Source organism: Folsomia candida, unplaced genomic scaffold, assembly GCF_002217175.1.
Source record: "Folsomia candida strain VU population unplaced genomic scaffold, ASM221717v1 Fcan01_Sc003, whole genome shotgun sequence".
NCBI classification, from domain to species: Eukaryota; Metazoa; Arthropoda; class Collembola; order Entomobryomorpha; family Isotomidae; genus Folsomia; species Folsomia candida.
In genome coordinates this window covers 7,038,175-7,048,772 of record NW_019091195.1, presented here as the reverse complement: position 1 = coordinate 7,048,772, position 10,598 = coordinate 7,038,175, and the positions used below count along the sequence as shown (strand labels likewise).

Sequence of the window (10,598 nt, the reverse complement as noted above, 5' to 3'; positions counted from 1 at the left end):
CTGCACTGACTGCTGCCACCACCACCACAAACAAATATCTCTCATCTGATTCAGCAACCTTCCCTTCGTTTTAGTCCCATTTACTCTTTCTTTGTACTTTTGCTGCATCAAACAGAAATCCATTGTTACTGCACCACGACATTTCTTATGACATCAGCTTAGAGAATAAAATTTGTTTAGGTTTTATCCGACTGGTCAATTTCCCCAACACCAACTTTGACACGACAAAAAGGTGAATTTGCTAGAATTAACTAATGGAATGAAATCAATATATGTAATCTACTACGACCAAACGAGTAGCTACTTTCTTTGAATACGAATTACGACGTCCTAATTATTTAGTACTTTGAGGAGAAAAAGATGTAAAAGTGTACGTAGTACTTTTATGGGCTGAATTAAGCAGGAAGGTTGTCTAGTATCTCAAGTTATAATAATAGTCGTGTCGTGGTTGATTTTGGTTTTACAGGACGAGACCTGTACGAAACTTGAATTCCTAGGAAGGAGCCCAGGTGGGACCAGTAGTGTGGCAGCAGTGGGACTTCAAAGTCGAAATTGGGTGAGCAAACTTCTTGTCTTCTTTTAATAAAATAATTATTATTTTTATTGCGCATCCGTCCTATTTCCTCTGTCCCTCGAGTCAGGTCGAGCAAACAATTTTTAAGTGGTCAGCTCGTTTCTCGTAGCAATAATTTTTCAAATTTCAGCAATTTAATAAGCACAGTATTCGAAAAAAAAGTTGTGGTCCAGTCGTCTTCTTGTTGGTGGAGGGCGATTTAAGAGGCACCACCACAGTTAGAATTTTCTTGCCATATCATAAAGGAATGGGTCATCTAGTGTCCTTCTTGTGATGACTTGGCCAGATTTCTTTTGTATTCATTTAATAAACAACAATAATGAGGTTAGTAATTGAGTAGTTATGACTTATTTTCACAACGAATTACTTGGGAAAAAGAGTCATATTTTCCTCAGCTAGCATTGAATTCACATTGTTATTGTGTTGTTGATAAAATGACAGGATGGGTTATCAAGAATTAATTATTATATTTGTCTCATGATTCAGTGGGCGAGGGCGTAAAGAAAGTAAGGAGCCTCAGCCAGGCCCTTCATCTGGTCATCGTCATCACATTTCTCCTCCCCCGACAAGACGAAGTCACAATAACTCGCATCCAACCAGAAATTCCACTACACATGACGACACTGTTGTTGTTGCTGCCGCTGCCACCCTCAAATTTCCCACAAAGAAACCAAAGTTGAGCGAGCATTGTGCAGAAGAAGACGACAAGGCTGTCGTCCAAGTTCCTGCAGCAAACCTGTCTAACGACGAGGACGACGACGTCGACATGGATTCTTCTGAAGAATATGAAGATAGCGGAAATGAGTCGAGTGGCGAGGATGTGGAATTCGCCATGGAACGAGATGATCGGGCTGCAAATGAACGAAATCCCGAAGATGATTACCCATTTAGTGTTCTTTCAACCAAGGATATAGTGGAGCATATGGTCGATAGCATTAGAGAAGTGAGTACATTTTATAATACATGATATAATTAATTATACATATAAAGGATCATTCATTCAGAATATAACTAATAATAAAACTAACTCTTGTAGGCAAATACCGTTCTACAACTTCCACCTACGACTATGCGCATTCTGCTAAACCATTTCGGCTGGGATAGAGAGAAATTGCTTGAAGGTTAGTAGTAAAAAGATAGAAATGTCGCGTTTTATTACAACTATTTAATCATGGATTCTGTTTTAATCTAAACTATTGTTTTGCTTCAGCTTACTATGACGGAGATCAAGAGCAATTATTTCGGGACGCACGGATCGTAAATCCAACTGTTACTCGGGCTCCCGTTATCATACCTGCAAGTGGAGTGGAAGAGTGTGAAATTTGTTATCTGACAAAGCGATCGGAAGTAAGTGAAATCTGACCATTTTCTTTTTACATTTTTAAAAGAGAAATATGCGCACAGTATTAATTGTGCATTATAATTGATGTAGATGATGTATGGGATGGAGTGTGGACATCGATTTTGTAAACAATGTTGGTCCGAATATTTGACAACCAAGATCATCGAAGAAGGAATGGGTCAAACGATTGCATGCGCTGCCCATAACTGCCCCATCTTGGTTGATGATAAAACAGTCACTGAACTGGTCACTGATCCAAAAGTTAAACTGAAATATCAGCATTTAATAACCAACAGCTTTGTACAGGTATGCACACCCAGGAGGCAAATTATTCCCGATCTGTGAATGTAAATATTTATTTACATTATAATGTTTTAGTGCAATCGGCTGATGCGATGGTGTCCTTCTGCGGATTGCACGAACGCTATTCGAGTACAGGTGAGTGGTGTCTTAATTCATTGGGAAATATGCAATGAAATTCCTTTTTTGTATATTATCAATTATTGTGTTTTAGTGGGTCGATTGGCGACCAGTCACTTGCGCTTGCGGATTTACGTTCTGTTTCCAATGTGGACATGGGTGGCACGATCCTGTAAAATGCCAGTGGCTCAAAAAGTGGGTAAGTATACAAAGACTCATCTTCAAATGTGAGATAACCGGAGTTTAAATTCGTTGATCTTAAAAATCCAACTAATAATATAATTCCCTACCAAAGTCGACGTCTTCATTCATTGCATCCATTGAATAACTAAACTTATTTGTTTCTTACAGCTCAAAAAATGCGATGATGATTCGGAAACTTCCAATTGGATCGCCGCTAATACAAAAGTAAGTTTTCCAACATCTGTGTGATTTAAAATAACCTTTTTAACCAACAGTATCAATGTTTGTGATTTGATTTTGGTCTATGAATTAGGAGTGCCCGAAATGTGGAGCCACGATTGAGAAAGACGGTGGATGCAATCATATGGTTTGTAAAAATCAGAACTGCAAAGCAGATTTCTGTTGGGTTTGTTTGGGGCCGTGGGATCCGCATGGATCATCTTGGTACGGGAATACATATAATATAAGCATTTTAATTCATACCATACGTCAAAAATTGTCTCTTAAAAAAATTAGGTATAACTGTAACCGATTTGACGAACTTGAGGCAAGGTTGGTGAAATATTTACTTATTAATTTGTTTCAGGATTTGATTAAACTTTTTTTACATTAATATTTACACAAGTTTATTTTTATATTATTTTTAGATCTGCTCGTGATGCCCAAGGTAAATATGTTTACACTACTGATTTGATTATTACCTCATTCGTTGCATTTTAGAATCCATCTTTAGGATTTGAATTTTATACATCTTATTGGTTTCAAAGTTGATCATGATTTTAATTGGAATATCTTTTTATCCAATTCAAGAACGATCTCGTGCAGCTCTCCAGCGCTACTTGTTTTACTGCAATCGATACATGAATCATATGCAAAGTTTAAAGTTTGAGCACAAACTATATGCTTCCGTAAAGGACAAGATGGAAGAAATGCAACAGCATAACATGTCTTGGATTGAAGTGCAATTTCTGAAGAAGGTATAGGATAAGAACTTGATGGATTAATTAATTATCAACGTACACCTGATTTAGCCTGATTATGATTTAATTTACTAGGCAGTGGATATTTTATGCCTATGTCGTCAGACACTTATGTACACATACGTATTTGCCTTCTATCTTGGAAAGACTAACGACTCTGCAATATTTGAAGACAACCAGAAAGATTTGGAATCTGCTACCGAAAAACTCTCAGAGTACCTCGAAAGAGATATCACTTCCGAAAATCTCGCAGATATCAAACAAAAGGTAACTTGGACTGCGAGTAAATTACCTAATTTTTAGTTTGTAATCAAATATTTAACCAAGATTTATTCTAACCAATGTGACTCGTTTGATTCCAATTTCTCAGGTTCAAGACAAATATCGCTACTGCGAAAGTCGTCGACAAGTTCTTTTAGATCACGTCCACGAAGGATATGAGAAGGATTTATGGGCCTACAATACTACCATCTTATAACTTAGCCTTTGTCCGTCAAAATTAATACCACTTCTCGTTCTCGTAAGCCATAAACACGACACGATATAGACATGACGTCGTGTCTATGTTGCTTATATATATATATCCACTCTCAATTGAATAACATTTGCCGAACAGCCTGACGCCCGTTTCTAGATGATTTCAACCATTTAAAAAAAATCTGTGGTATGTGTTTGTATGCCGAAAATACCTCCACTTATTCCAAATTCAAACTTATTTCAATTCCTTTGTGATCAATAAACGTTAACCTTAATACAAGCGTGGATGGGGCTAGGTTCTTTTCTGGGTTTCGATTTTTGTTGATAGTATTTTGGAATTTTAAAATTGTTTGAAAATTAAAGTAAAGAATTTGGAAACGTCGTAAAATACGGTTTCTGTATTAATGAATTTAGTGTATTATGATAATTCGGTTTATGCATTGTTTAAATTGGAATTTAGCTAGTCATTACTCTTCAGGTATGATTTTAATTTTCTTTGTAAGAACATTATGCATATTTTATTATTACCACAAACACAAATCTATGTAAAATTTCAAAAAAAGTTCCCTGATTGTTTTCCTTGATGTGCGGATTGTAATACTTGTTTTTCTTCAGAATTTAGGCAATACTATATGATCATTCATGCCTCGATGAATTTAGGTATGTGATAGATTTTGATTTCACTTAGATCTTAGAAATTGCCCCTCATATATATTTAAAAAACAGTAATATTAACTACTTGAATAATTGATCGTTCCCTCGCGTAACATGGAACACAAAAACAGTAATATGCCTACAAATTCTATGCAAGTTTACAGTTATACAAATACACTAACAAGAAAGTCACTATGTGATACGCGGTTGTATATGTAAAATTATAATATTATTTAATTTCTTTGAAATATCATGTTTGCTTAAGAAGAACTAAACAAAACCAACACAAGCTCATGTTTTGCTCGCTGTTGCTGTGTTTCTGCTAACACTTCTTTTAATATATGCAAACTTATTGGATTTTTTGTGCTACTGATATAGGTAACATTTAAATGCTTCTACATAGATTTGTGGGAAACATGTTGATCTTCTTGATTTTGTCTGTTTTAAACAATCGCATTAATTATATACTCGTAATTGTAGTTTTATATTTAACTAGAAATCTGATTTTTGTTCATTATCAAAATTTGTATTGTAATTTTCTATTTCAGAATGCATTATTATTTAATTGTGATAGTTTTGAAATATTTGAGGAATCAAAAAATAAAAATGTGACAGAAAAGACATCGACTTTATTTTAATTATTACTCATTCTCGGTATCAGAATTGGGTTGATTATGATTACGATCAAAATTTTGGGTAAAGGTAAACATATCGGGAGAGGACGTTGTTGATTCATTATGGAAATTATCACCTTGCTCAATTCCAATCATTGATCTCATTTCGTCCAGCTTTTGATGAAGAATTTTATTCTCCCTACAAAAGTTACAAAAGTTTGATTGCTCTATATAATGACATACATCCATTGCCCTATTTTTGCATGAATTACCATTGAAGTTGCCCCCTTGTTCTGCTCTCCATTTCGTATGCAGATCTCAAGCTGTCATTGATCGCAAATCTTGACTCGTTGTGTTCCTTTAATAACGCTTGATATTTCTCCCTGAGTTGCTTGTAATCCGATCTGAGGTAAAATTTATATCCATGAAATAAATTATTGTATCAGTTTTCATGCATTTTTAAATACAAGAAGAAGGTATATCTGTATATGCAAACCTTAACGTGAACAACAGTTGTTTCAACTCTTCTGAAAATTGAAAGGGAAAATGGGACAATTTCGTACTTATGTATGCATGTTTGTATACGTTATTTACGTTACACAATAAGTTTGTCAAGTAAATGAATGTACCAGTATCCGCATTTCTTATGTTCACGTTGTCCGCAATATTTGCTTCAATGTAAACCGGAATCAAACTTTCTTTCAAGCACATTTTTGAACAGGTTGGACATCGGCTATTTCTATGAAATATATCGTTACTGAGCTTTGATTAAGTCTTATTAGTCTTATTAGATTGAGTCATATTACAAATAAAACTTACCCATTTGCACTTAGCCAATTGTGTATGCATGTCTTATCTAAAATACCACAAAAGTAATGGTGAACGACATGACAAATAAAGGATAATAAAATAACACACTAATTGTATGGAAAAATGCATACGAAAAATGTGTCCGCAACATGTGACGACGTTTTCTTTACTTTCTTGGGGTTTATGACTATGAAGGTTTACAAGCTTGTCCAAACAGATTGGACAATCCAATGCCCCATGAGTACCACCACCAGCCGATACATCAGAGTCCTGATTATCAACTTCTGACACCTTTTTTGACACTTTTCTTTGTTGCTGCTTGGCACTTATAGTCCTCTTTTTGCTGTTAGGAGACGACGTCGTGGATGTCGTCGAGTTCCCAAAATAGGATGAGACAGAGGGAAATGGTGGATAATTTCTTAATGCGTTGCCCCCACATTGTGGTTTTCCATCCATGTTATTGCATTTCTCAGCAGTGGGGGAAATACGCTTTCCCTTCATGATTTCTTGTGGGAGGAGGTAATGATTGAACGTTGTCTGCTGGGCTTGTATACGCGGTGGGGTGGAGACTCGAGATTTTTTCAAGCGTGGGGTTGAGGGGGATGCTGGTTTGGAAGGCTGCTGGAAATTTGCATTCCAGGACACTCCCGTCGCGAATTTTGGGACAGTAAAACTTGGCATTTTGAAGGTGCTCTGTTTAGTTTCCGGTTTAACTGTGAAGGACTTGTTTCTGTTCGGGATAAACATTGACGAGAGTGAATTGGGATTTGCTTTGAAGTTTGTCGTTGAATTAACTGATTTTGTCAATCGAGCATTTGACATTATTTTATCTTCGTTGACATGATTTTGATTGTAGATAGGTTTTCGTGGAGTCCGTGATTTTAATTCTTCGTCTGGGTTCGGAGGTACAGGTGTTTTGGACCTTTTCATATTGAATTTTGACCCTTTGCTGTTTATATAGTCATTTATTTTGCTCCTTATTTGTTGTGGAACATGAAAACTTTTTGCCCTGATTAGATTTTGGGGTGGTTTTGGTAGAAAGCAATTAAACCCAGAATTTTGAATATTAGGACAAGAGGCGTCTGATTCTGGTCGCTGTGAAAGTCTCACATGACTTTTCCATTTTGGAATTTTGGATGCTTGGGAGGAGGAATTAGACAATTTTTCTTTCATGAAAGCCGGTGGTTTTGTACTTTCTATAACTGCCGAAAGCTTAAAGTCGAATGGTTCTATTAATCTGTCCCCATTGTTTCTTTGGTTGTCATTCGTTAGCGATGAAAAGTCATCAGAAACAGAACCATGCTTTGCAAAATATTCCTGAGAGATACAGAGATATTCAGCAGGGCATTGAAACTTGGCTTCTTTCGTACAAAACTTTGGAGGTTGAGAGTTATAGTGGGTCAGAGTTGACATTTGTTGTTCCGGGCAAGTACTTGAAGCAAAGTCATCGTCTTGAGGTAATTTGGCGTTTACTTGTGGAGATGATTCTTCTTCATTTTCTTCAAGTGGCCCAAAAAACTCGGTGTAACATTTTCTACAGTAGATTTCTTTCAAGTCACTGCTCTCTACGTATTCATGTTCCTCCGATTCAATGACTACATCGCAGATTGCTGTAATTTGGATGAATTATAGAAATTGTATAAAAGGTCTACTTATTTATTATGGTGGTTTCATTTCATTAGTGGATTTATTTATCCATACCGCACGTGAAGCAGTGGGGGTGGTAGAAATTTCCTTTCGCAGTTATCCATGCGGTCACAATTTGTCTTCCACACCGGTTGCAACTGTTTGCCATTATATGAATTTAGAATTTAGAAATAAGGCATCACGGAAAATTTTGAAGTATGAAATATGAAATATGAAATTAATTGAGGTTTCATGAGAGGAGAGTTTTAAATGAATAATTATTGCAGACAAAACACTATAGAAATGTCCTTATTTATTTATTTTGAATTACATGTGTACATGTGCATGTATCCCTTCCTGAAATCGTCTATGCAACTTGCAGTCCACCATCTATGGTGCTAATGTTACCAGTAATGAATTTCGCAAAGGGGCTGGACAGGTATAAAACATGGAAAGCAACGTCCTCCAAGTCCGCTGTCCCTTTCACCAATTGGCGATCCATTATCGGTGTCACGTGTTTTAGCATTTCTTCAGGCAGACTGGCCATCAAAGCCGTGGGCATTGCTCCGGGAGCAATTGCATTGACCCGAATGCCATGGGTCGCAAATTCGATGGCAAGACTTTTCGTCAGATTATCCACTGCAGCTTTACTGCAACAGTAGACCGCAGCCACAGGAAATGGTCGTTGGCCAGCCTATAATAAATTAAAATAGAAAACTAAAATATCTGTTATGCATGTCTGTAATCTGTATCCGTGGGCGAACTTATTATCTTCATTGCAAAAATGGGCAGCAAGAAGGATAGTCATGCAAAATATGTATGAAGGAGCAGAAAATCATTACCAAAGATGATATATTGACAATGGATGTGCCAGTGGTTGAGTTTTGAATTACACTTTTCGCAAATGTGATGGACAAATTCAGAACAGCTTTAAAATTCACATCGAAAATTCTAAACAAGAATAGTACATGTTAAAATGGGGTCATCTTATGTATGTACATTGACTTAATTCTTACTTGTTGATAGCTTTGTCGGATGATTCCAAAAGGGGTTCGAACGAGATAATGCCAGCGTTGTTTACCAAATGGTCGAAGGGGCCGAGAGCCTCCACTGCTCGACGAGCCTCCTCCCAGTTGGCAAGATCGACGGGGACTGGGACGATGGTCGGCAGCAATTTATGCAGGTCGTTGAGGAGTCCAGCGTTGACATCGAGCGCAAATACCGTGGCACCACTTTCCACAAATTTTTCCACAATTACTCGACCAAGACCTAAGTAATAAAGTTTCATGCAAACTTCATTTGGATAATGCTGTCCATGAATTCTTAGGATCTTATCATTTTTTACCTTGAGCTGCCCCAGTCACAAGGACCTTTTTACCTGCAAATGAAAATTTCATTTTCAGCTAAATATATTTGTATTATGTGCGGTAGACAAGAAGTAACTTATTTGACTGAACTAAAAACTTAGGCATTCATCCTATTAAATAAAAAGGATTGTAAGTATGAGTGTAGCGTTCATGGCTATGTCTGGTTATCGTTGCATGAAATTAGATATATCTGACCATTATAAAAATTCTCAAAAAACAAATATTTCAACTATAATCAGTATATGTAGTATACTGCCTACGTGTCTAGAGGTGCCTAAATATGTTGTCTGGAAGTATAAGAATATCATAATCTTGTTTTTGCAATGACATTAAAAGGAAGATGATATCCTTGAACAACACGACTTTCCTGGTAGAAAGATACCATTTTGCTTCGATTCTCCTGTCCGGAGCAAGAGCAGGTTTAGAGAAAAAAAATCATAGTTATCTTATCTTAAAGGAAAGTAGTATATAATCTGTTCGTAATATTGAATGTTTATCCGACATACAGACATTTTAGGATTGAAGACTTTCATATAATTAAATAAAGGTCGATGATGATCCTAGTCTCTGTTTAAGCGACGCCATGCATATATGCAAACAACCATTTATTATTAGGAAAGAACTTATTACCACTTGTTTGGTTAAACATTTAATGTAACAGGTTAAAGATATTTAAGCAACGATTTTATTATTGCATACCCAACTCGTTGGCCTCCCTTTCTACCTAAACTTTGGCATGACATTTCTGCGACGTGACATAAAATAACCTTGAGTGTTACATGATTTGATTTAGCTCAGATCAGTAAGATGAATACGGACTCCATTTTGGAAAATAGAAATTTTTGAAGTATCGAAGGAATTGTCGCTACGTTATGTTATAAGAAAGTTAAATGTCCAATTGAAATTCAATTTCACAAAGTCAAATTCTGTAAATGACATATTTATTTTTCAGTGTATTTAGGTAAGAACAGACATTTTTAATTGAATAAACATTGATGCCCGTATAAACGGTTCGGAGCAAGCCCACCCATCCTCTACGAGATCGATGGTATTTGCTGTACCCCTGACCCCACCGGTTCTCAGAACGACAGCAGCAGGAGCATCCACCACGATGTTTGCTTCAACGCCCAAAAGACTCGGACATCCCAAAATTTTACAAGACGTTGCAAATAGTTTAAACTGCAGTTCTGCAAGGTTTGTGAATGTATACCATGATAAATATTCATTTAAAATGTGTATTATGCATGTAAAAATAGTAGCTCGCTCTCATAATGTAGTCGTGTCAATAGTAAAGAAAAAGATGTATCTCTGAGTCGAGGAGGTTACTGTCAAATGTAATTTATAACCGGGTTCTACTGACCGGGTCAGCATCCAAATGGATATACGTATTTTTACAGTGGGCCATAAACAGAGGTTTTACAGTATAGAGCAGAAATGTTTGGGTTCAATAAGTCCCCACCTGACATAAAACTATCCTTGAAATAGTCGTACACTTTTGAGTGATTAGTAAACTATCGTTAGTCTATTTCCTTTAAATAGACAAACATATCG

At 36.4% G+C, this 10,598-nt stretch overlaps 3 protein-coding genes across 3 annotated transcripts; 1 reads left to right on the top strand and 2 right to left on the bottom strand.

The window, feature by feature from the left end:
- The first annotated feature begins 17 nt into the window (after window positions 1–17).
- LOC110846584 (E3 ubiquitin-protein ligase arih1) lies at window positions 18–5,249 on the top strand. Its single transcript, XM_022093383.2, has 15 exons — window positions 18–232; window positions 467–556; window positions 1,061–1,517; window positions 1,611–1,695; window positions 1,785–1,921; window positions 2,007–2,222; window positions 2,295–2,354; window positions 2,431–2,535; window positions 2,688–2,744; window positions 2,833–2,963; window positions 3,036–3,071; window positions 3,167–3,186; window positions 3,330–3,496; window positions 3,575–3,766; window positions 3,870–5,249. Exons 3-15 carry the CDS (start codon window positions 1,341–1,343, stop codon window positions 3,975–3,977), a joined length of 1,491 nt encoding a protein of 496 aa, XP_021949075.1. The 5' UTR covers window positions 18–232; window positions 467–556; window positions 1,061–1,340; the 3' UTR covers window positions 3,978–5,249.
- LOC118434865 lies at window positions 5,072–7,892 on the bottom strand. Its single transcript, XM_035849328.1, has 7 exons — window positions 7,756–7,892; window positions 6,186–7,664; window positions 6,064–6,100; window positions 5,874–5,983; window positions 5,741–5,771; window positions 5,517–5,648; window positions 5,072–5,443 (listed from the first exon to the last, which is right to left on the bottom strand). The coding sequence occupies exons 1-7, from the start codon at window positions 7,847–7,849 to the stop codon at window positions 5,272–5,274; spliced, it is 2,055 nt and encodes a 684-aa protein (XP_035705221.1). The 5' UTR covers window positions 7,850–7,892; the 3' UTR covers window positions 5,072–5,271.
- Window positions 7,893–7,954: 62 nt separating this feature from the next.
- Window positions 7,955–9,182, bottom strand: LOC110846636 (D-erythrulose reductase). Its single transcript, XM_022093450.2, has 4 exons — window positions 9,026–9,182; window positions 8,697–8,949; window positions 8,523–8,631; window positions 7,955–8,374 (listed from the first exon to the last, which is right to left on the bottom strand). The coding sequence occupies exons 1-4, from the start codon at window positions 9,075–9,077 to the stop codon at window positions 8,048–8,050; spliced, it is 741 nt and encodes a 246-aa protein (XP_021949142.1). The 5' UTR covers window positions 9,078–9,182; the 3' UTR covers window positions 7,955–8,047.
- Between the last annotated feature and the right edge of the window lie 1,416 nt (window positions 9,183–10,598).